The sequence below is a fragment of the Mandrillus leucophaeus genome, unplaced genomic scaffold, assembly GCF_000951045.1.
Source record: "Mandrillus leucophaeus isolate KB7577 unplaced genomic scaffold, Mleu.le_1.0 Scaffold204, whole genome shotgun sequence".
NCBI classification, from domain to species: domain Eukaryota; kingdom Metazoa; phylum Chordata; class Mammalia; order Primates; family Cercopithecidae; genus Mandrillus; species Mandrillus leucophaeus.
Window position 1 is genome coordinate 2,636,876 of NW_012102077.1, and position 22,603 is coordinate 2,659,478.

The 22,603-nt window shown below is 43.3% G+C and overlaps 1 protein-coding gene across 3 annotated transcripts in view; it reads left to right on the forward strand.

Annotated features, from left to right (window-relative positions):
• Positions 1–18,615: 18,615 nt before the first annotated feature.
• Positions 18,616–22,603, forward strand: part of SH2D4A (SH2 domain containing 4A) — an 87,479-nt gene continuing 83,491 nt past the window's right edge. The window contains exon 1 of one of the 3 annotated variants that reach the window (XM_011979617.1): positions 18,616–18,997. Coding sequence is in view for 1 of the 3 variants with exons in the window: in XM_011979619.1 (XP_011835009.1) it covers positions 18,952–18,997 (46 nt within the window). In the remaining 2 variants the exon portion in view is untranslated. Of the gene's footprint in view, positions 18,998–19,149; positions 19,247–22,603 lie in introns of those variants that run through there. The other 2 variants (XM_011979619.1, XM_011979618.1) reach the window with 2 other exon arrangements.

A 22,603-nucleotide genomic window follows, 5' to 3' on the forward strand; every position in this document is an offset into this window, starting at 1 on the left:
TTTTCATTTCTCTTTTGTTCTTTATTATAAATGTAAATATTTGCTGGAATTTAGAAATGTATAGAATATGATTTTAATCACACATAACTCAGATTCTCAGGCTAATTTTTTGTCCGATTCTCAAGATTCATGGAAGGGTAGAATTTTGGACTTTTAGATTCTTTTCCTTGCAAGTTTTTCATTGTGTAGATGAGGACATTGGGGCTGGAGAGAGGAGTGACTGAGCCATGATCCCCTTGTTTGTTCTGTTAGAGCCAAGATAGCCTCCAGGTATCCTCACTCCTCTTCCCTTTCCTCAAGTATTCTTTGTTCTGTTCCAAACAGCCACCCATCTTTCAATTCCAGGCCATCTCTACAAGATAATTGTGTTTAGCTTACAGGGACTCACTTCCAGAACCATCATTGTTTTAGTTCATGACTAATTCACCACTTCCAAAAATGGAGCTGCGAAAAAGTTTCTTCTGTTCTCTAATGAAGTTAGTTCCCTGCCAAAAACACAGCCACCCCCTAAATGTGGGAGAACAGAAACCAGTCCTGATCCTGCCTATTCTCACACTGAGACCCACATAGGGAAGGGGAGGATCCCTGGCCAGGAAGAGTACAGGGTTGCATCTCTTGACAGTGCAGGCAGGAGAGGACGGTGGCCTCAGGCGAACAGCTGGCATGACCCAGGACAGCAGTTCCCAGGACAGGGGTTCCAACAAAGTTAACAGAACAGCAGGAACCAGTCCATAGGCTGCCCTAGAAAGACCACAGGATTCCCTCAGTTGTGGGCTCATGGGTAGTGCCTTGGCTCTCATTGACAGTGACCAGTTTATCATGAACTACACAACTCAAAAATAAAAACAGCCCATCAAGCCTTTCTATCTTAATGAAAGTCAATTATATGCTTGTAATTCAAACCTAGCATTTGTGCCTACAAAAATTTATGCTACTGCACTGTAACATATTTTTGTCATCTTCGTTACACTGTAGTGTCTATAGCCTGCAGCCTGTGGAAAGGGACAGTTTATTAAATAAAGAGGAAAAAAATATTTTTACTTGGTGGCATTTGCTCTGAGAACCCCTATTCTACCTTTGGGAGAAGTTTCCCTGGGGACTCGCATGAATACAGACAATTAATGAACATGAACTCAAAACTTCCCTTTATTAAAATAAATACACAAATAACTTCCCAAGGTTTCTGGCTATTTGGCCCTTTCGGGGGTCTGACAGTACTTTGTTTAGCAGCTGATAAAGTGGTCTTCACTGTTCCATTTTCACTTCACAGAAGGAAGGAACACGTGGGTCCCTGTGAATCCTACTTGGTATATTGGCATCCCGGCAACTTACATAGTGGCCTTCAGCTCTGCTTAGCAATTGCCTACAAGTGGATTTCAAAATGGCCCCTTAACTAAGGGTTAGACCATTTAAGGACTGAGCGTGTCAGTTCCGGGAACTTACAAGACTTTAAATGTTGTGCCATTTTCATTGCATGCAATAAGAGCTTCTTTCTTTTTTGGGTGTCTAAAGAAAATCTGTTTACTTCACTGTACTATTTATTCCGCTCTCCCTTCCTAATGATTCATTTATCTTGTAGTTTAGTAAGTGATCTTTTAAACTCTCACTAGTTCTAATTTCAGCCCAAAGATTGCAAACGCGCTGGATATCTGACTTTCTATTGGTATAGTCTTTCTTCTCATTTTGCCTTCCAACCTTGGACATGCTCTGATCATCCATCCAGTGGGGCTCATGGGTCAGTATTAGGGCTGCTTCTTAATTTTAGACAAAGGGTAGTCTTTACTGTGCTTGGCTTCTGATACTGATGATACAACTGTGTAAACACCTTTTAAAGTGCTATTAGAAATGTGTTTTGGTGGCCTTGTGAGTCTTAAATATATACAACGTTATTAAATGACAGAGCCATTTTTCATACAAGGGACCCTGAGAGGATTAGCATCTAGGTACCAAAATTAGACTCCAGGGTTTGTAAAGCTAATCTATCATTTTATTGATTTGTCAGTCATGCATAAAGTGTCCACTGGATGCCAAGTACTTTACCGAGTTCTGGGGTTACAACAAGGAATGAAACAAAATTTGCTCATAAGAAATTTAGTCTTAATTCAAGTGTTTCTAATATAAAGAAAAGACAAATACTTAAGGTGATGAATAATCTAATTACACTGATTTGATATTTATAAATTACATATGAATTTACTGAATTATCACAGATACCTGGAAAATATGTAAATCTATGATGTGTCAATTTTTAAAATAATATAATAAAATCACTCCATTAAAAAAGACATTTACAGTCTAATAGGGCATACAGGCCTATTATATCTTGATGTTATACAATATTGAGTAAGTACTTTGAAGAGTACGTAATAGGTACTATGGGAGCTCTCAAAAGGGGCATATCTCTACAGGGAGGAGAAAAGAGGTCAGGAAAGGCTTTGTGGAGGAGCTGATGACTGAGCTGAGTATTAAAGGATGAGAAGGAGTTAGCTCGTGTTTTGTTTTTGCTTTGTGGAGTGAGGGTGGCGGTGTAGAAAGGAAAAAGGAAAGAGGATTCAAGGCAAAACAGTATGTACAAAGACAGAGAAGCCAAAAATAACATGGAGGTGCAAGAAACTGGATACATTATTTAGTGTTTTGAAGCCAAAAGTGAGAGACAGATTAAAGGATGAAGCTCGAGAGAGAGACAAGAGCTTGCCTTGGGGCTATGGAACTTTGACTTTACTCTCTCAGCGATGGGTTTTGAGGTGCTGTAAACACAGTTGGCTTAACATTTTTTTAAAGCATATTCTTTTGTGGCTCTGTAGAAGATGGATTTGGAGAGGATAAGATGAAAAAAGGGAGACCAGTTGGGAGACCATACAAGTTAGAAATTCAGCAATAGATAATGAGACCTTGGTCCAATGACAGCAAAGCTGAGGAGGCTGGGAAGAGTTCAAGAAATATTTGGCCATTAGAATTCACATCACCCAGTCAGAATTGATATGAGATGGCAGGTAGTGAAGGGGAGGGGAAGTCAAGAACAGCTTAAGGGGCTGGTTAGTATTAACCAACTAAAAGAGATTAGAGTGAAAGAGAAAATATGAATTCTGTTTGTGCTGTGTTGAGTTGACACTCATATGGGATGCTTGTGTGGACATATGATCAGGTATTCATTATCCAAGTCACAATTTCATGGAAGAGATCTGGACTAAAGGTAAAGACTTAGGAGGCATTGACATGTGGATTTTAAAAATGTGTGCAGATGAAGTCACCCAAGCAGAGTCCGTAGAGTCATTACAATCAGAGGAGTCAGGAGGGAGGGTAGTACTCTTAGGAACTCCAGTATTTAAAGGTAAAGAGGCAGATGAGCATTCCAGGAAGAAGCATTAAGGATTGATTAGAAAAGTTCAGAAGACCAGGAGAGTGGGCACTCACAGGAGCTAAAGGAGAAGTAAGTTTCAAGAAACAGGCATCATCTTCAGGGTCAAAACAAGCAGATAGGCGCTGTGAGTTAGAGGAATTAATCCATGCTCATTAGATGTGACAAGCTGACGGTCATTTGTTTGCCAGAGTAAGAGCAGTTTCAGTGTAGAACAGGTTTGGGACACTGAATCATGGGTCAGAATCTGATAACAATGGGTTGGTGGTGAATTATAGATGAAGACATGGACAGTGTTAGTTCAATCTATTGTTTTAAGAAGTTCACTTGAGAAGCAAATGAGAGTGTACCAAGGAAGTCCAGTGAGGGATTTCTAGGATAGGAGAAGCTTGAATATATTCATAAACTAAGAAATGTCAAAATGGGGAAAGATTCAGAATACAGTAGTGAGAGGATAGAGGACACAAAAGCCAAAAGGGATGAAGTTAAGCATAGAAATTAAGAGGATGAACTTCAAAGTAGAAGGCATTGCGATGAGAAGAAAGGAGGCAGGAATGGGTATGCAGGAGATAAAGTTTTTGGCCGAAGAATGAGCAGCTAAGAGATTATGGGGGATGTTTATCATGTTTGTAGCTCTGAAACATCTTTTGAACACTCCTCCTATATTTGAAGAGTTTTCCACACTATGAATCCTGATTCCCCAAGGTAGAAACCAGAACTCATTCTCCTGGCATCATTTGCCACTAAAGTGCAGGCATGTGAGCTCACTTCCATCAGTCAGATGCTTCTGCATGAGATGCTGACTTGGAAGGGAGCAATGTGAGGAGGTAGGTGCATGGAAACTCCATATTCTGTTCGGACACAATAGGGACAGAACTTCTGGTTTCCAGTTCTAAGCATCAGCAATGCATGGTTCTAGCGAAGGTTTGGATCCTGGCAGTGGTGCTCACCACAATAGCCCTCTTGGCATGGTTGGGGCTGGGTAGCTCCCAAGCTGGTTTTCTGGCTTTCCTGAAGATTCCTTTAACAACTGTGGCATTCGACCAGCAGACTGGGTTCTGTTGTTCATTATGAAGAATGCTGACTGATACAGCAACCATGTGTAAAGGCATCAATTTTCTCAAGAAGGGAGGCAAAGTCATCTGCTGAAATTGAGAGGGAAAGGGCATAAAGAAAATGATAATGGGTTGGAGTCACTGATGAAATCACTGGGAGAGGAAACTGACCTAGAGATAACTGAAGAATTAATGGGAAACCCAAGGGTCTGGTACTGAAGGTCAAGTTGAAGTTAGACCCATGCATCTGCGGTAGACTTTATCTTCATGGATTGCTTGATTTTCTTTTCCTAGAATAATTAGGTAGCGGGGGAAGGGAAGTGAAAATGACAGTAAGAAATCAATCAGGGAGGTCTATTCTGGGGAGAAAAAAAGGAAAGGCCGGAAGTGAGCTGATAAGCCAACAAAATGGGAAGAATCAAGGGATTAAAAATTCATTTGCATTAGAAGAGCAAGTGTAGTATGAGTGAGTTCATGAGAAAACTGAGAGCATAAGAGACTGTCTCCAGAAGTTGCAATCTTCAAATATTACATTTTAGAGGTAGAGAAGATCCTGGTCTTGAAGAGATTCAAGGGGGTAAAGAATGTCTCTGGCATTAAATAAACTCAGGAACCTCCAAGCTAAGATGTAGGATTAGTTGTCCATCAACATGGATGGTGAAATTTCTTAGGATGATGGTAGGAGTTGGGGAGAAGAAGATTTAGTATCAGATGGCAAAGTTTATGAGTGAGGGACAGTGCTTGGGAGCCGGGCAGGTGGCAGTGGGTGAAGGAAATGAATGACAAAGTCTGCTGGTCTCAAATGCATCACAGAATGAGCTTTAGTACAATAGTTCAGTAGTGATAGACTAGAAGCAGCAGTGGTTCATAGAGGGTGAAAAGATCTAGAAAGAAGGCACACTAATAGCTAAGGATGGTAAAACTCAGTGCAGGGCCAGGAGAGGGTGAAGATGGAAGTGTGGTCCTCATTTGTCCTTCATTTGCTAGATAATGACCGCCTCAAAGTGAGAAGACAGGCTTGGTGAGCAATAACTGGTCTCAAATCTCCAATGTCCTAACTTTGTCCAAGGAATTTGTAGAGCAAAAAGGAACTAAGTCACATCCACATGAGACTCCTTAAGATACTTGGAGATGTCCCCACATACCCACAAGACTTATTTCGTCCATGCTAGACACCCTTAGTTCCTTTAACTATCCCCCACTTCACTCATTCATTCTTCTCTGGAAAAAAAAATTGACACTTGATTGTTTTTTCTTGAGCTTTTACTTACGGCAGGAGGCGAAGCAGAAGCTTGCACGTCACATGGTGGGAGCAGTAGCAAGACAGAGGTGTTGGCAGAGGGAGCTGCCACACACTTTCAACCAACCAGGTCTCATAAGAAGTCACTATGATCAATGTCATCTTAAAATGTGGCACTCAAAATGAAGCACAATTTTCCAAAGATAATCAGATGTAAGGAGAACATGGTAAAATAGCTAACCTTTATTTCTTATGAGTTGAAATTGACTCAGGCGAGCCAAGGAAACACCCTGACATCACTCTGAGTGTAGCCCCCTTTCTTCTCTTCATTCCCTTCAAATGTACTTGTGCCTGAACAAAAATGTTGTTATTGATGACAAGGAGAATTCTGTGGCTAATAATAGGTATGATGATTGCCTTAGGCCATTCTTGCATTGCTACAAAGAAATACCTGAGACTGGGCAGAAAAGAGATTTAATTGGCTCACAGTTCTGTCTGCAGGCCAGACAGGAAGCATGGCAAAAACTTCTTCTGCTTGGCTTCTGGGGAGGCCTAAGGGAGCTTTTACACATGGCGGAAAGTGAAGCAGAAATTTGCATGTCACATGATGAGATCAGTAGGAAGAGAGAGATGTTGGCGGTGGGAGGTACCACACATTTTCAAACAACCAGATCTCTTTAGAACCCAGGATTGTGAAGACAGCACCAAGCCATGTGGGATCACCTCCATGACCCAAACACCTGCCACCAGGCCCCACCTCCGACACTGGGTAAATTTCAGCATGGGATTGGAGGGGACAAATATTCAAACTATATCAATGATGATGTTGATCATGATGAAACTCAAAGCAAACTGTGGGTGACAGGCCCCTCATGGAACTAGTATTAGCACTCAGGAGGTAGGTAATAAGTAGGGTTTTTTGTTTTGTTTTGTTTTCAACCTGAACCATATGTACATGCATATATATGTATATAAATATATGACTTATTCGGGGACCTGCTGTCCTAATGCCCAGGTTACTTCCTGCTTTAAATTTGGTAGCACAAGCTAAGGGTGTTGATGTGGTTACCAAAGATGGCTAACCTATTCCCACATAATGTCTTATGTACTGGGAAATTCTGACTCATAGAAAAGACACAGCAGAAAGAAGAACTTAAAAGTCTAGCTCCTATATGGCATTCCATTGTTGGTTGAATTATACCTTTAGGCTTGATGAAAAATAAAATCAATAAAAAATGCTACTTTGAATTTACTTACAGTTTCAAGTTGAGGTTTGGTTGATGCAAACTGATAACTTTTTTTCCTGGAAAAAAAAAACCCCTAAATTATCAAGTATTAGACCACAGTCTTGCAGTCAGAATAGCAGTTAAAACAAGGTAAATAAAAGTTAATAATAAACAGGAAGGTACATAGTTTTGGGAACACAGCTGGTTCAGTGCTACAAAATCAGGTTTGAGGCCATTTCCCTTTAGTGTCTCCACTAGTTAATTTAATGTTAGAAGTGATAAAAATGAAATTATTTCAAAATTATGAACTAACAAAGGATCATTCTCAGTTTTGAGAAGTAGAGGAAATGCCAAATAAAATAATTAGAAACATGGAAAACTAATTAGAAACATTAGATAAGAAGTCCTCAGATGTATAATTTAACATAAACAAAGATAACTGGAGATCAGGTATGCACAGGATGTTAAGAGGGAGGTAATTTACTTGTGCAAAGTTCACTAGAGTGATGCTTTAAAGACCTGAATTCTAGTCACTAATGTCCCCTAAATTAGCCCGGCAAGTCATGGCTTTCTTGGTCCTCATTTTGTATATTTGTCAAATAAAGCATTTGAGGGATTAAACCTAATAACTTGGCTCAAATATTCAAATGATTCCATAAAAAAAAAAACAACAGGAAGAAAAAAGGAAGGAAGGAAGGAAGGAAGGAAGGAAGGGTGGAGGGGGGAGAAAGGAAGAGAGGAAGAAAGGGAGTAAGGAAAAAAGGAAAGAAAAAAGGAAGAAGGGAAGGAAGTGAGGGAGGAAGGAAGAGAGGAAGGGAATGATGAAGGAAGGAAGGAAGGAAGGGTGGGAGGGAGAAAGAAAGAGGAAAGGAGGGAGTAAGGAAAGAAGGAAGGAAAAAACAAAGGAAGGAAGGAAGAGAGGAAGGGAATGAGGAAGGAAAGAAGGAAGGAAGGGAGAGAGGGTAGGAGGTAGAAAGGAAGAGAGGAAGGAAGGGAGGAAGGAAAGAAGGAAGGAAGAGAGGAAGGAAAGGAGGAATAAAAGGAAGGAAAGGAGGAATAAAAGGAAGGAAAGAAGGAAGGAAAGGGAAGAGAGAGGGAGGGAGGGAGGGAGGGAAGGGAGGAGAAGAATAGGCAGATCCCTGCAGAAAGCCCCACAATAGTTTGTCTAATTAATGAGTTGTCTAGACACTCCACATCTGCAGAAAAAAATCATCCCAGGACACAGGAGAATAAATTCTTATAAAAATTGAGCATCCCAGGGCATGTTGTTCAAATGCTGGGGAATTCTATATTAGACTGTGTGGCAGACTGTTGCACCAACAGGCCTCAATAAATCACACCTTTCAGCATCTATGTCATTATATGGTCCTCTCCTAACTGACTCTAGACTTGGCCACATGGCTTGCCTCAGTCAAGAGGACGTTGGTACATGTGTTGCTTTGGGGTTTGTCCTCTTGAAATGCTGCCACTACAATGTGAAAATATGAAGAAGCCAGTCTGGACTCTTTGAGAATGAAAGACCACTTGCAGGGAATGGCCCAATAATTCCAGCCTGTCTCAACTTCTAGCGGAGCTACGGGACTGAGCCCAGGCAAGACCAGCAGAATAACCACTCAGATGACCCACAGACTCATGAGAAATAGTGCAGTGTTACCATTTAAAGCCACTATGTTTTGAGTGTTTGTAATGCAGCAAACGATGACTTGTCCAAGTTGGAAAGATCAGGCAGACTACTAAAAAGTTCTAATTAAAAGTTCCCTAGATCCTAGAGCCTTAAAATTGTATGTGTTCAGCCTCATGCACAACCCCAACTGTCTCTGTGACTCTGTGACTCTGCCCCATGAATTTCTCCCATTCCCATAAGGAGGTATGTGAAGAAGGGGAATTTAAAATAAATTTTATGATAACCATTTAAGTTTACCATTTATAAGACGAAGAGGCCATAAAATATAATGTCAGGACAACTTTTGGTGCACAGATTATATTTCCTTCCAGAACATTCTGTGTTTGGAGAGTTGAAGTGGAGGTTTCAGTCATAGACTCAAAGAAGGTGAGCACAAGCAGATACATAAAATGGCCTTCTAATTGGGGCTCCATTTTCCTCCACTGGTCTCTCCCCATGCCAGCCTCTGTGATGTTTGACTCAATTGACCTTGGGATTTTCTAGGACCCCTGAGGCTATTCTGCGCTTGAGTAAGCGAGATGGCTGAGTTGGAAAACAGCGGTCATAGGATTACATAAAAAATTTAGCAATAGCGTTGATACAGAATCGAGTAGCTTTGTAAGAGGCCCCTAATGTTCTGGAGGGAGATGGTTTCATCAGCCAACAAAGAAATTAGAAATTCAGGCAAAAGAAGGAGACATAATTGCAGTTGGTCACAGGCCAGCTCACTTGTGTTTTGCCTTCAATGATTCCCATAAGCCCAAATGACAAGATAATGCAGCGGCTCTTTGGTATTGTAGTAGAGTTCTCCACCATATTAACCTAAAGCATGGGAGCTGAAACTGGTTCTGTGGTCTTCCTAGCACTGGCCCTCGCTCACCATTCCTCACTAGTATGGAAGCATTGCAGTTCTATTTATCGATCTATTTTGTATCCTTGTATTAGACCGCTCTTGCATGGCTACAAAGAAATACCTGAGACTGGGCAATTTTTAACAAAAAGAAGTTTAATTGACTCAGCGTTCTGCAGGCTTTGCAGGAAGCATGGTGCCAACATCGCTTGGCTTCTGGGGAGGCCTCAGGGAGCCTTTTACTCATGGTGGAGGTGAAGTAGGACCACAGGCACGTCACATGGCAGTGAAAGCAGGAGGAAGAGAGTGGGATGATGGGGGAGGTGCCACGCACTTTTAAATGACCAGATCATGCAAGAATTCACTCACTATCATGAAGATAGCACGAAGTCATGAGGGATCCACTCCCATGATCCAAACCAGCCCCCACCTCCAGTATTGGGAATTACAATTCAACGTAAAATTTGGGTGGGGACAAATACCTAAATTAATCAATTTTCTTCCTCCTTTTTATTATGGTCACTGGAATTTAAGCCCTTGTTTTGAACTTGTTCACCTTGCCTTCAGTCTCTCCTTGTTCAGATACTGCCAGATTAATCTTCCTAAGATACAGTACTCCTCTCTAAAAGCTCACCGACAGTCAATGAGAAAAGTGTGTAATTTTGGTCCTGCATTCCTGGCTCCCTTCAGTCTAATCTCAAAGAATTCCACTGGTCCTATCATTCCAAACTCCTCTTTATCACCCTAGAATCACAGTTCTCCATATAAGGCTGCCTTTCTTAGCTCCAAGACTTTGCTCTTAGAATATCTCTGCCTGGAATGCCTTTTTGTCTCATTTCTGCTTGTCTCTGTCAGATTCCTCCTTGAAGACCCATCTGAAATACCACATCCTCCATGAAAACACTACCGATCCCTCCATGTTGATGTAATCTCCGTTCTTCTGAATGCCGACAACTTTGTCTCTGTGGCCTTTGTGGCACTTATACTTTCTACTCCTTTGTTTAAAGCATTATAATTATTTTCATTCATGACATTTTACCTTTTTAGATATTATGCTCGCTGCCATCAGGGACTATTTCCTTTCTTTTTCCCCCCAGCACTGACAGAGGCTTACCGCATGTTTGATAAACAAGTAGAAGCACTCATTCATTTTCCTTTCACGTTATCCATGGAAACCACACCCCTGTGTGTTCCAAGCATATCATGTGAGTAGGAAGATATGAAAAGCTAGAAGAGAAGAAATGCAGGAAGGGAAGGAAAAGGAGAGCCACATGTGACTTTTTAACTCAAACATCCTAGAAGTAGCACCCTCAATTCTGCCAATATTGTTTGCCCTAGGAAAAAAAAAAGTGTTATTATAAAAATATGTAACTATTGGCCGGGCACGGTGGCTCATGCCTGTAATCTCAGCACTTTGGGAGGCCAAAGCAGGCAGATCCATTGAGCCTCAAGAGTTCCAGAGCAGCTTGGGCAACACGGTGAAACCCCATCTCTACAAAAAGTACGAAAAGTAGCTGGGCCTATTGGTACATGCCTGTGGTCCCAGCTACTTGGGAGGCTGAGGTGGGAGGATCACCTGAGCTTGGGAAGTTGAGACTGCAGTGAGCCCAGGTTGTGCCACTACACTCCAGCGGGGAAACGGGAGTGAGACTCTGTCTCAAACAAAGCAAAACAAAACAAAACTCTCTCTCTCTCTATATATATATACACACACACACACACATATACATATATATGTGTATGTATATATATTACTCTTATGAAAGACTATGAAGAATTTAATAAAACATTTCATTCTAACTATAGTATTTGCTAAGTTGGATCAATATAAACTGAAAAGAAAATTCTTACAAACATTTTCAAACTACTCTAAAGCATCAAGAGAATTCTACATTCTTTGATTTAGACACTCAGAAATTCATCTTTGTGCAGTCAGTCCTTCATTAGGCATGAGGGGAATATACAATAAATAAAGTAAATACACCAGTCTTGGTCTAAAATAACTTACAATCTAGTTGGGGAATCAAGAATAATGAAATGACCGAATAATAATTCAAGATGGTATATCACTAAAATTGTAAGATGAATCATGTAAACACTAATCACTGCGTCAGAGTTCTAGAAATGCTATATTTCAACACAATGGTTACTCAAATCAGTATCACTCACATTTTAGGTATAAAAGATATATATATCACTGTATGTAATGAATGATAACTTGAACAATAATGAAACTTCAAGAGAAAATAAAAATAGGTAGGACATGGTGGCTCAGGCTGGCCACGGTGGCTCACGTGTGTAATCCCAGCACTTTGGGAGGCCAAGGCAGGCGGATCACCTGGGGTCAGGAGTTTGAGACCAGCCTGGCCAATATAGTGAAACCCTGTCTCTACTAAAAATACAAAAAGTAGCTGGGTATGGTGGCACACACCTGTAGTCCCAGCTACTTGGGAGGCTGAGGCATTAGAATTGTTTGAACCCAGGAGGCAAAAGATGCAGTGAGCCAAGATTGTGCCACTGCACATCAGCCTGGGCAACAGAGTGAGACTCAGTCACAAAAAAAAGAAAAATAAAAATAAAATAAAAGCATATGATTCTGTGACAGGATAATAACCTGATCTCCATGAAATCACCTCCTCCTTTCATACAGAATAGCATCTCATCTCAGAACACTTAAGCTACAGGAACCATGCCTGAAGTTAAGGTATTCTATAGAACATATTGATAGCTATTAAGTTACAAAGCCACTTAGGCTTAATTTCCAAAAATGAGCTTACTCAAGTTAATCAGAAAGGCTCTGGCTCTCTCCGGGCTAACCCAAATTTAGATGTGTTCATTTGTTCAACAAACATATATTAAGTACTTACTGTATACCAAGCACCGAGCTAGGCTCTGGGAACAGAAAGATAATGAGGTTAAGTTCCAGCCTTCCTGATACACGCAGTGTAACTGGGGAAATGAGGGTGTGCTGGGGACAGCATGGTGTAGCAGAAAGAGCCTTGGACTGCACGTCAGAGGTCGTGAGTCCCAACCTTGGTTCCCTCGCTGCCCAAGTTACTATGTAAACCTAGGCAAGTCACTGATAGTCCCTGTACCCAAGTGTCCTTGTGTGTCAACTGACGATCACAAGGGCCCACCTCACCAAACGTATTATGAGGACAGAAGGAAGTAATAGCCTGAAAGTTCTTTGCAAAGTTAATCTGCACAGATTTATGGTGTCATTATCATTTATAGCTCACTCAGAGGACCAGAAACAGTATCGGAGCATTAAGTGTCATCTAAATCTTTAGTGACATGTTTCTTCCTTGGAATCTAAGTAGGAGATATTGACTTAAAAAAAAAAAAAAAGCAAGATTGGAGTCTTTTGTTCCTGGGCGTTTAATGAGACTGTTTATTCCAACAATTTGAAAACGCTGCTTGCTACATAGCAAAACTAACAATGAAATTCATGCTTTTAAGTTCAGTATTGGGCAGGAATTCTTTCACTGAAGACTCTCAAGATAATTTCTGAAGCCCAGAGGCATTCTTCCTTTCTCTGTTGTGTGAACCATTTCTCCATTAAAAAGAAGTGTGGATTTGAGACTCCACAGGAACGTACCAAAGTGAAGCTCACTTATAAAATCAACTATATTACACATTTCTTTTTTAATATGTCCTCCATTCTTTTTATCCTACTGGTATTGATTCCTCTGTCTCTTCTCATTTTCTTCTTCCTTTTTTCTTTATGTTTCCTCTCTGGTCAGAATTTGATCTAAAAAAAACCACTTGGAGTTTGTTTGATTATTCCATCAATACCTTCTTATTGTACTTAAGATGAGTCACACACTGGGCGCGGTGGCTCACACCAGTAATCCAGTGCTCTGGGAGGCTGAGGTGGGAGGATCGCTTGAGGCCAGGAGTTCAAGACTAGGCTGGCCAACATGGCAAAACCCCATCTGTACAAAAAATAAAAGATTAGCCAGGTATGGTGGCACATGCCTGTGGTCCTACCTACTTGGGAGGAACCCTTGAGCCTGGGAAGTTGAGGCTACAGTGAGCAGTTATCAAGCCACTGCACTCTAGCCTGGGCAATAGAGTAAAACCCTATCTTAAAAATAAAAAATAAAAAAATAAAAAAATAAAAAAAGAAGAGGAGTTGCTTTGTTTAGGCTCAAAAGCTTATGTGTGACTTGCAGGTCTTCAACTCTGAGCCCAGGACTGAGAATAGAAACTGGAGGTTAGTCCTGTACACCAGCCGGCCACGAACCAGTGCAGCCTTGGAGGTAGCTCCCATCTGCTCTCCATCAGGAGACATAGGTGCTGTCTGTTAGGAGAGAGATCTGATGGTGCCTTGCTTCACTTTCATTGCCGAATTCAGTAAGGTAAATGAGCTAGTTAACTGAATGCAGTGTAGTAACTATGTAAAGATTATGCATCAGAAAGCCTTTATTTTGATTCTGTATGCCACTGACTAGTTCTGTGATGTTTAAATTGGTGAATGTGGCTATATAATTTCTAAGAATCTAGAACCCTCTCTCCAAAGGGTTCAGGGAGCTACTCTCTTTCATATTTCTCTATTTGTATAGAATGATCAGTCACCTATGGGCCATGCCCTTCCACTAGAAACTATACTGGGGGTTGTACACATTTAATTATCCTTAAAATATCAACACACCAGTCAAAACCAACTCTTTCAAACTTAAACAATGGCACTTATTAAAGAGGCCATAAGCCGGCTCTTATTCAAACATACAATTAGGGGAAGAGACAAAGTGTCTTACTTTACCCAAGGGCAGAATGAACTTCAGCTTTCAGTTAGAGAAATCTGGAGGACACTTGGAGCCACGCATGGGGTATATGTGGGAGTGGGCGAGACTTTGGTACCAAAGAAGGAAATGCCTTCCTCAACTAAAGGGCCAGAGGGAATGCTGGGGGTTTCAAAACCAGGAAGAAGTGAAAGGAAGGAAAGAAGCAAAACTTACATATGTTGGGCCTCCAGTAATAAGCCAGACACTGTCATCTTATGCATCTCACTTCATTCCAATCCTATTAAATGACAGGCTGGGTTTGGTGGAAAGTCCATCTCAGACTAACTTCAGGAACTCACTCAAAGACCAGAACCAAGAAGATGACTATCTAGCCTTATGTATGTTTCAGTCAAGTCCAGGAAGTGCTATTACTACTTTTTCAACATTTCTCATAGCCAAATAACTTTATTTCCGTATATTTTAGTGGCTCTCAACCTTGGCCCCACATTAGTATCCCCTTGGATGCTTTGAAAAATGCTGATATCTGCGCTCCATCCCATCCCAATCAAATAACTCCTTGGAGGAGCAGACAAAGAGGCAAATGTTACAAAGAAAATCTCCCTGGATTATTTTAATATGTACTTGAGAATTGCTGTACTCATTTGCGGAAAATTCCTTATAAAACTAAAAGGGATTTGTGAACTTTTTGCAAAGATTTCATATAAGAGAGAAGCTAGGAAATGGAAACCCATTTCTGAATCTGGTCCAAGAAAGAGATGAAATTTGATTTTATGAGTCTAGTAGACCTTTTGAAAACTGCCTGGGAAGATCCAAGGAACACCAGAATATTAGAAAAAGTTTGCTTCTGCTCCTTTCTCGGAGCTTTGACCCGTCAAAAAGCACTGGTTACCATAGGCCACTGCAGATGTCCCATATCATTTGGATAGTGACTGTCCAATTTCAGCTGTAAGTTTTAAGTCAGCAGTTCTCTGAGCCACGGGCTGCTTGTCACTGTATTACAGAAATGTAAGAAACTGCTGGGCATGGTGACTTACACCTGTAGTCCCTGCACTTTGGGAGGCTGAGGTGGGCGGATCACGAGGTCAGGAGATCAAGACCAGCCTGAACAACATGGAGAAACCCCGTCTCTACTAAAAATACTAAAAAATTAGCCAGGTGTGGTGGCGCGCGCCTGTAGTTCCAGCTACTTGAGAGACTGAGGCAGGAGAATTACTCGAATCCGGTAGGCGGAGGTTGCCGTGAGCCGAGATCGTGCCACCGCACTCCAACCTGGTGACAGAGCGAGACTCCGTCTAAAATAAATATATATATATACATATGAAACCAGAAATGTCTAATTAGCAACTCAGAGTGTGGATTTTAAAGAACTCCATAAAGGTAACTCTTAGAAAAACATTAAAAATTACAGTAATGTAATTGATTCAAAGATGAATGTAAAGACCAATAATTTATTTTGGTGTTTATGAAGATGAAGAAATAAAGGCCCATACAGAACCATACACAAATGAAAATAGTTCAGAATCAAATCTAACTGCTCACAGAGAGCTGAAAACATAGCAGACCCTCAATATATTTTTAATGATTGATGAACTGATTGAGATTTATTTTGAGATTTGATCAGTTTTTAGTAGAGTTTAAATGTTTTTGTATTTTTCTTTCATATGTACATTACATTCATTGTGGAACAAGTAAATAACTGCTTTAACAGTTAAAAAGTGGTTGAGGTTTCTGATGCTGATCATAAAATATGACAGGAAAAATATTTTATTTTATAAAGAAAACATATGAAGGTAATTTTCATTGTCTGTAGAACTTAAAGATTAATCTTTAACTTAGAAAAAGTGCAAAGTGGATTATCCTGTCTTTCTGGCAACAATAGGGCTGGCAGTGCTACACAACTCCAGGGGGCACCTTACACATAGTGATATCCCGCTTGTCCTCTGCCCACCCATAGTTGTACAAGTGCCATGCTATGCCATTTTCCTTGACAGTCCTGGGCAGCAGGGCTCCTAAGCAACATTCTAAAACTAAGGCCAAGGAACACATCCATTAAAATGTAGGCTATTTGTTTCATGGTATTCATTACTACGAATAAATGACAAATTAAAAATATTAGTAACTGATAAATAGATATTTAGCTTTTCTCTTTGAGTTCTGGCAGTGAACGCTGCACCAGGGCATTCCTGAACACATGTGTTGGTGCCACCATGTTCCATGTCTGTGAGTAGTGAGTAGTCAGCCCCTGTCAGTAGTCCTCCTCACATTCCTCCCTATGACACACATCCTAGATTACGGAGGGGGGAAATGTTTTCTTCTGCGAGTACTGGCCCAAAGAGGGGGAAAAAGCAACTGAGGGTCCCACAAGTAATAGGCCACCCGATTCTTTTTAGAGGATTATAAAACATTCTTGGCCGGGTGCAGTGGCTCATGCATGTAACCCAGCATTTTGCGGGGGCCAAGGTGGGCAGATCACTTGAGGTAAGGAGTTCGAGATGAGCCTGGCCAACATGGTGAAACCTTGTCTCTACTGAAAAAAAAAAAAAAAAATAGCCAGGAGTGGTGGCAGGCACCTATAATCCTAGCTACTCAGGAGGCTGAGGCAGGAGAATCACTTGAACCCAGGAGGCGGAGGTTGCAGTGAGCCAAGATCACACCACTGCACTCCAAGCCTGGGCAAAAAGAGTGAAACTCCATCACACACACACACACGCGCACACACACACACACAAATTCGTATTGTCTACTTTTGAAATTAAGGGAAAAACATCGACCTTTTCTCTTCCAGACCATGCCAATTAAAAGGAAATTCCAGGAGTCAGGAGAAAGGGAACAAAAAGAGAATGTGGTAGAGGCGAGGGTAGACCAAGTGAAGAGGATGGAGAAGAAACTATAGAAATAAGAGAAGAAGAGATCATGCCAAATACAGGAAAGAGGCATGAGACAAGAAGGATGGAAAGGGGCAGAGAGAAAAGGGAAGAGTCTGGGTTCTGAGCTGATTGTGCTATTTGTGTACAGTGTGTGTTCCTTTGGGCTGTTAACATTCTTTCAAGATAGAAGCTCCAAGATGTTTCCTTACCTCATCTCCTAAGTGGCATACCATCATCACTTCTGCCGGGTTCTATTGGTCAAGCAAACCAACCTTTACAAAGTGGCGGGGAGCTATGCAAGGGTGTGAATAACAGGAAGACGGGATCCCTAGGAATGACTTGGAATGTAGGTGGCATGGTGGGCAGAACCCATAGCCTAGGGTGAGATGGCAGGAACCTGGAATTATAGTACCTTAATGTGATATGAACTGATCTGAGCAAATGTGTTTGAACACTCACCACATGCCAAGAGCTGTTCTAATCCCTTTGCATGCGGTATCTCATTTAACCCTCTTAACAACTTACGGAGGCAGACACTCTATCCAGAGAAGAAATTGAGGTACAGAGGTTAGTAGCACAGTGACAGAGCTATTATAAGGAAGGACTTGTCAGGACCTGGAGAGAGACTGGGTATGAGAAAGGTAACTGGCTGTCACAGTGTCCTGTGGGATTTTTCCAGATAAACCACCCTGTATAGTTAACCGATCCATCCATGCAGGGCTAGGATTCATTTTGACCTCGCCATAGTAGCTTTCCAGGGGCCAATCCCACTCCAGCCTAAAGCACCCCATAGGCTATCATTTAAACTGCAGTAGGAACTAAGCCTTAGACCAGAAATTCCTCCCTGATGGGATCCCTGGAATGGTTCCTAAATAGCTGGGTCTTGTTTCCTGACAATGCCGCCTGCCCCGAGGCTTGATGTGACTGCATAGCTTCTGCCGTTTGTAAAGGCGGGGAATGACGTTTTATGTTTGAACCCAGCAGGTCAGGCTCCTGAAGAGGTCAAGTAGTCTGTGGAGAGGACTACTGGTGTTTGCTGTTTATTACATCTCTCCCAACACATAAAATCTGGGGTTCACCAAAGTAGGCGGTTTTCTTCCACATACTCCTCTAGGATGGAAAATGCCCTCCAGTGGAAATGCCTTTCCACTCTGCTTCTGCTGAATTTTCCTCCAAGATTTCCTCTAACTGTGGACTGCCAGCTCCTCCCTGATGTCTTCAGGCCCCAACCCAACCTGTTCTTGTTGCAATCCACAAGACTCCTTTCAGCATCTTAACTTTTTCCCCAGTTTTCTTTCATTTTCTCCTGGTCTGTGTTGACTGCGGTCTCCTTCTCAGCCTTTTCCGTCCTTCATCTTGTCCTACAAAGCCACACCTGTACCGACAAGTGCCAAAGAGTTTGATCATTTACTTAATGTCAACAAAAGAAAGAAAGAAAAAAAAGCTCTAGAGTCGCCTTGGCCTGCGGCACCCAAGCCGAGTGAACAAGTGGGGCCCGCGCACCCTCCTACCCTCCACCTCGCATGGAACCCCGAGCTCTGAAACATGGAAAGGCCCAGACCTGCTGATTTAATCTAAGTCCTGCAATCCCCAAGAGATCATAGACTGCAGATCCCAGTCCCACGAACTAAGAGAGGAGAGGAGCAAGGCTACCCCGGACTACCGCAGCTCGGGGACAGCGCGCAGACCAGGCGGCCCGAGATGCGCAGGCCACGCAGCCTGGCCGACGACTGTCCCTGGAGAGCCTCCAGGCGCCCGGGTGGGGCCGCGATCGCGCCCCGCCAGTCACCCCGGCATGTGGGCGCGGCGGGGCGGCGCGGGCGGGCCGGCTGCAGGAGCTGTTTGGCGTCCCGGTCAGAGTATTTGCTCAGCCCGCCTGCGCCGCTTGGGACGCTTCTGCCTTTCCCTCCCTCCCTTCCACGACGGCTTCTGGCGGCCAAGTGGATGTGGCGGGTGATCGGGCCACCCTGCCCAGGGGCGCCCAGCACTGGTAGGTGCTGGGGTTGGGGAGAGGCTTTGGCGAGAGTGTGCATGGGGTGGGAGTAGGGGGAAGGGAATTTCCTCGGGGGTTGCAGGGGTGCATGGGAGGCGCAGGGGCCAGAGGGGGCGGGCGGAAGCCTCACCCCCGCCTCCACCCCTTCGCGCCGCCCGGGGCGGGCTCAGGTGCGGTGTTGGGCGGCTAGAGTGGCTGCGGCGGGTATCCGGTGTCCGGTGTCCGGTGACTGGAGCTGCTGGCTAGGTGAGCGGCTGTCCCCGGGGTCTGGGGGCTTGCAAGGGGTGGCGGGGGGAACTTCGAGGGAGAGGGTCTGCCGGAGCTGAGGACTTTCGGGGAAGTTCTGGGATCCGGCGGGTACACGCGGCGCGTGCTTCTACCCGCCGGGAGTGCAGGCCCCGGGAGGGTCCGGGCTGGACTGGAGTTTCTAGACTCCTAGCAGGAGCACGTCCTGGACCTGCGCCTGGAGATCTTCCAAGAGGGAAGTCCCGGGAAACAGTGGCAGCCGGCCCAGCACCCCGGCAGCGCGTTCCCCGCGCGCCGGCACCCAGGGGCGCCCCCAAGTGGGGTCAGGGCGCGCGCGGAGGCCCGTGCAGCGCCGCCTCCCAGGGGCTGCTGCGGCGGGGCTGGCCCAGACCCAGACCGGGTGCCCACTGGGCTCAACCAAGCGGCGCCCCTGCCCGCTCCTGGACTCGGGGGTTACGCGGGCACAGGAAGGAGCTACAGTTTGTAGGTTTTCTGAGTTGTCTTTCCCTTCCCAGGGAGCTTAGAGAAACAGCAAGCGTGGCACCTCCCCCTTCCAAACAGATGCTCCTCATCGCCCAAAAGGCTTTTATTTAATTGCTGGTTTAATGGAAACAACGACTTGGGTACCATTATTTTAAAATAGTGAATAAATAAGTGGAAAGCATACAGGGGCATAGATTTGGCATAGGAGTGGAATTTTCTATGTGTACTAAATCTGTGTGTACAGTAACTTCAAATTTCTGAAGAATAGTATATATTTACAAAACTTGCCAAATTGCTGTCATCTCTGGTAATTTGTTTCATCCTCAAAAACAGCTCTTTTGCTGGTAGATGAATAAGATAAAGTTTGAATAAGAAAACAAAGCTCGACCACAGAGCTGGCTGTTTTAAAAGAATTAGAATTCAAGCTGTATTGTTAATGTTATAGTTACACTGTCCATACCACAATACTTTTATTTATTTTTTATTTTATTAGGTAAGTGCAAAAGTAGTTGTGGTTTTTATGGCAAAAACCGCATTTATTTATTTATTTAGGCCATAAAAAAACACAATAACTTTTGCACCGACCTAATGTTTTTCATTTTTGAGGCAGGGTCTCCTTCTATCACCCAGGCTGTAGTGCAGTGGTGCGATCTTGGCCCACTGCAGCCTCAAACTCTCCAGCTCAAGTGATCCTCCCACCTCAGCCTCCCAGGTAGGTTGGACTATAGGTGTGGGCCACCACACCTGGCTAATTTTTATATTTGTGTAGAGATGGAGTTTTGGCATGTTACCCAAGCTGGTCTCGAACTCCTGAGCTCAAGCAATCCACCCACATTCACCTCCCAAAGTGTTGGGATTACATTTTGAACCACTGTGCCTGGCCTACTATTTTTATGATTTAGGCTGTATCTTAGGCGTTTAAAATTTTTTATTTTGTTTAGGTATCAGAGTTATCCAAAAGACAGTTGTATTGTAGAACAGTGTGAAGGTGTGAGAATCAGGTCAAATCTATGGTATTATGGAAAACAACAGATTCTCTGATCCTTTAGCAACTGGTGTTCAGAATAAATCGCAGGTGTGGGCTTGCTTCTTATCATTTCTCTCTTTTAAGAAAGGTGCTGTGTTAGCTGAGCTATTCCTTTGTTGGATCTTGAATAACTGGAGGTTTGCTGCCCTTGATATAGTATGGGAAAGTCCTCAGCATTTGAATCCGTATCAGCAATGATTATTTGTTCTCGTCAGGGAACGAAAGTGGGAAAACCCTGGTTAGTTAATTTCCTCATTTCTATTTCTTCTACCGTGGCTCCACCAGTCTCCTTCACTTCACAGTAGATTATGTCACATACCCACGCATTAGGAGTCACAGACTGAACTAGCCCTCGTTTCACAGATGAGGAAACCGAGTCCCGAGGAGGCGAGGTGATAGCCACACTGCTCATTAGAGGCGGAGCTGGGAGTTGAGGCTGGAGTGCCTCTGGGTGTCTTGGGTGCACTATGCTGAGCTTGAGTTGGAGTCTGAGAAAGCCTTGGGGTGGGGGTTAGGGGATGGGAGTTGGGGGTGAGGGGACAGGTGATTTACACCAGTCCCATTCAGCAGCCGCAGAATGGTCACATCTTCAACGACCTGACCACAGATAGTTGTTGGCTGGGCCTTCCAAGTATTCTGGGAGGCACAAGGAAGCCAGTGTCTTTCCTTCAAGATGAACTAGTTAATTTTAATGTTAGAAATCCACGTTTGCTATAAAAAGCAAAACAAAACAACATAAAAATGGAAACAATATAAGCATTTCATCACAGAGGTGCCGTGAACCTCCTTGCACATGTGAGAGGCTGTGCTGTTTGCACTGTTCTTAGTGTTTGTTTGGAAGGGGAAATTGTGGAGACGAAGTGGATGACTAAGTGCAAGGGGAAATGGAGGGGACTAGGTGTCTGGTGAATACGTGGGTAAACAATGTCCACACCTGGGCCAGTGTGGCAGTCGGTTCTTTTCTGTCCTTCCTGGCTGGGCTGTGTTCACCCGGCGTCCCCTAAGCTTAGCTACAGCGGACCAGGAGGAGGCTTCTGCCCTGTGTCAAGCACCATCAGTTCAGCATTTCTGTTGCTGCAGGAATTTGCTGGCTTCCATTCTGAAATTTCATACATGGCGCCACATCCTGCTGTTCTGATTCTGGGCACACAAATAAACTCACAAAAAGGCCTCTGTGCTGTGGATGACAGTGAAGCTGACTTAGAGCTGGACTGCCCGGCTCTGCCGCTGACCAGCTGCTGACCTGTGCTCTGTCTTCCTAATCTGTGAAATGAGCACAGTGATGGGCTGGACTCGAAGGGTTATTATGAAGATTAAGCGAGTTAACACAGGTAAAGTGCTTAATTAAGATGGTGCCTGGTACGAGAAGTGTTAGCTGTGTTATCAGGAATATGCAGGGCGGGGGAGACAGTAGGAATGTGACTTTGGCGCTTTAAGGGTTTTAGATTTTAGGCTCTACCCACGCCTTGAATAGGACTCACCGCATTGAAAATGGGGAACAGAGCAGGAGTCTCAACCCTAACTGAACTGTTCATTTTCTGCCATGTGTGATTTCTGCGAAAGCCAACCACAGAACATAAAGACATTTACTGGAATGTCAAGGAGTCATTCCGTGTCATTTCTTACCACTTTATCTTGGAGCTTGTGGATTTCATTGGCTCCACCCCTTCAGAAGCTGCTAGAAACAAACAGTCAAGAAATCATTACAAGACATCCATTTGTTTGACTGTTCAACCCTTTAAGGGTATCTCCATGCAAAATACAAAGTTAGCAAGGGGACCTGGGAGGGGGCGTGACATTACTTTTAGTCCTTTAAAAGTTTTCTCTTAATATTTGGTTCCATTTGA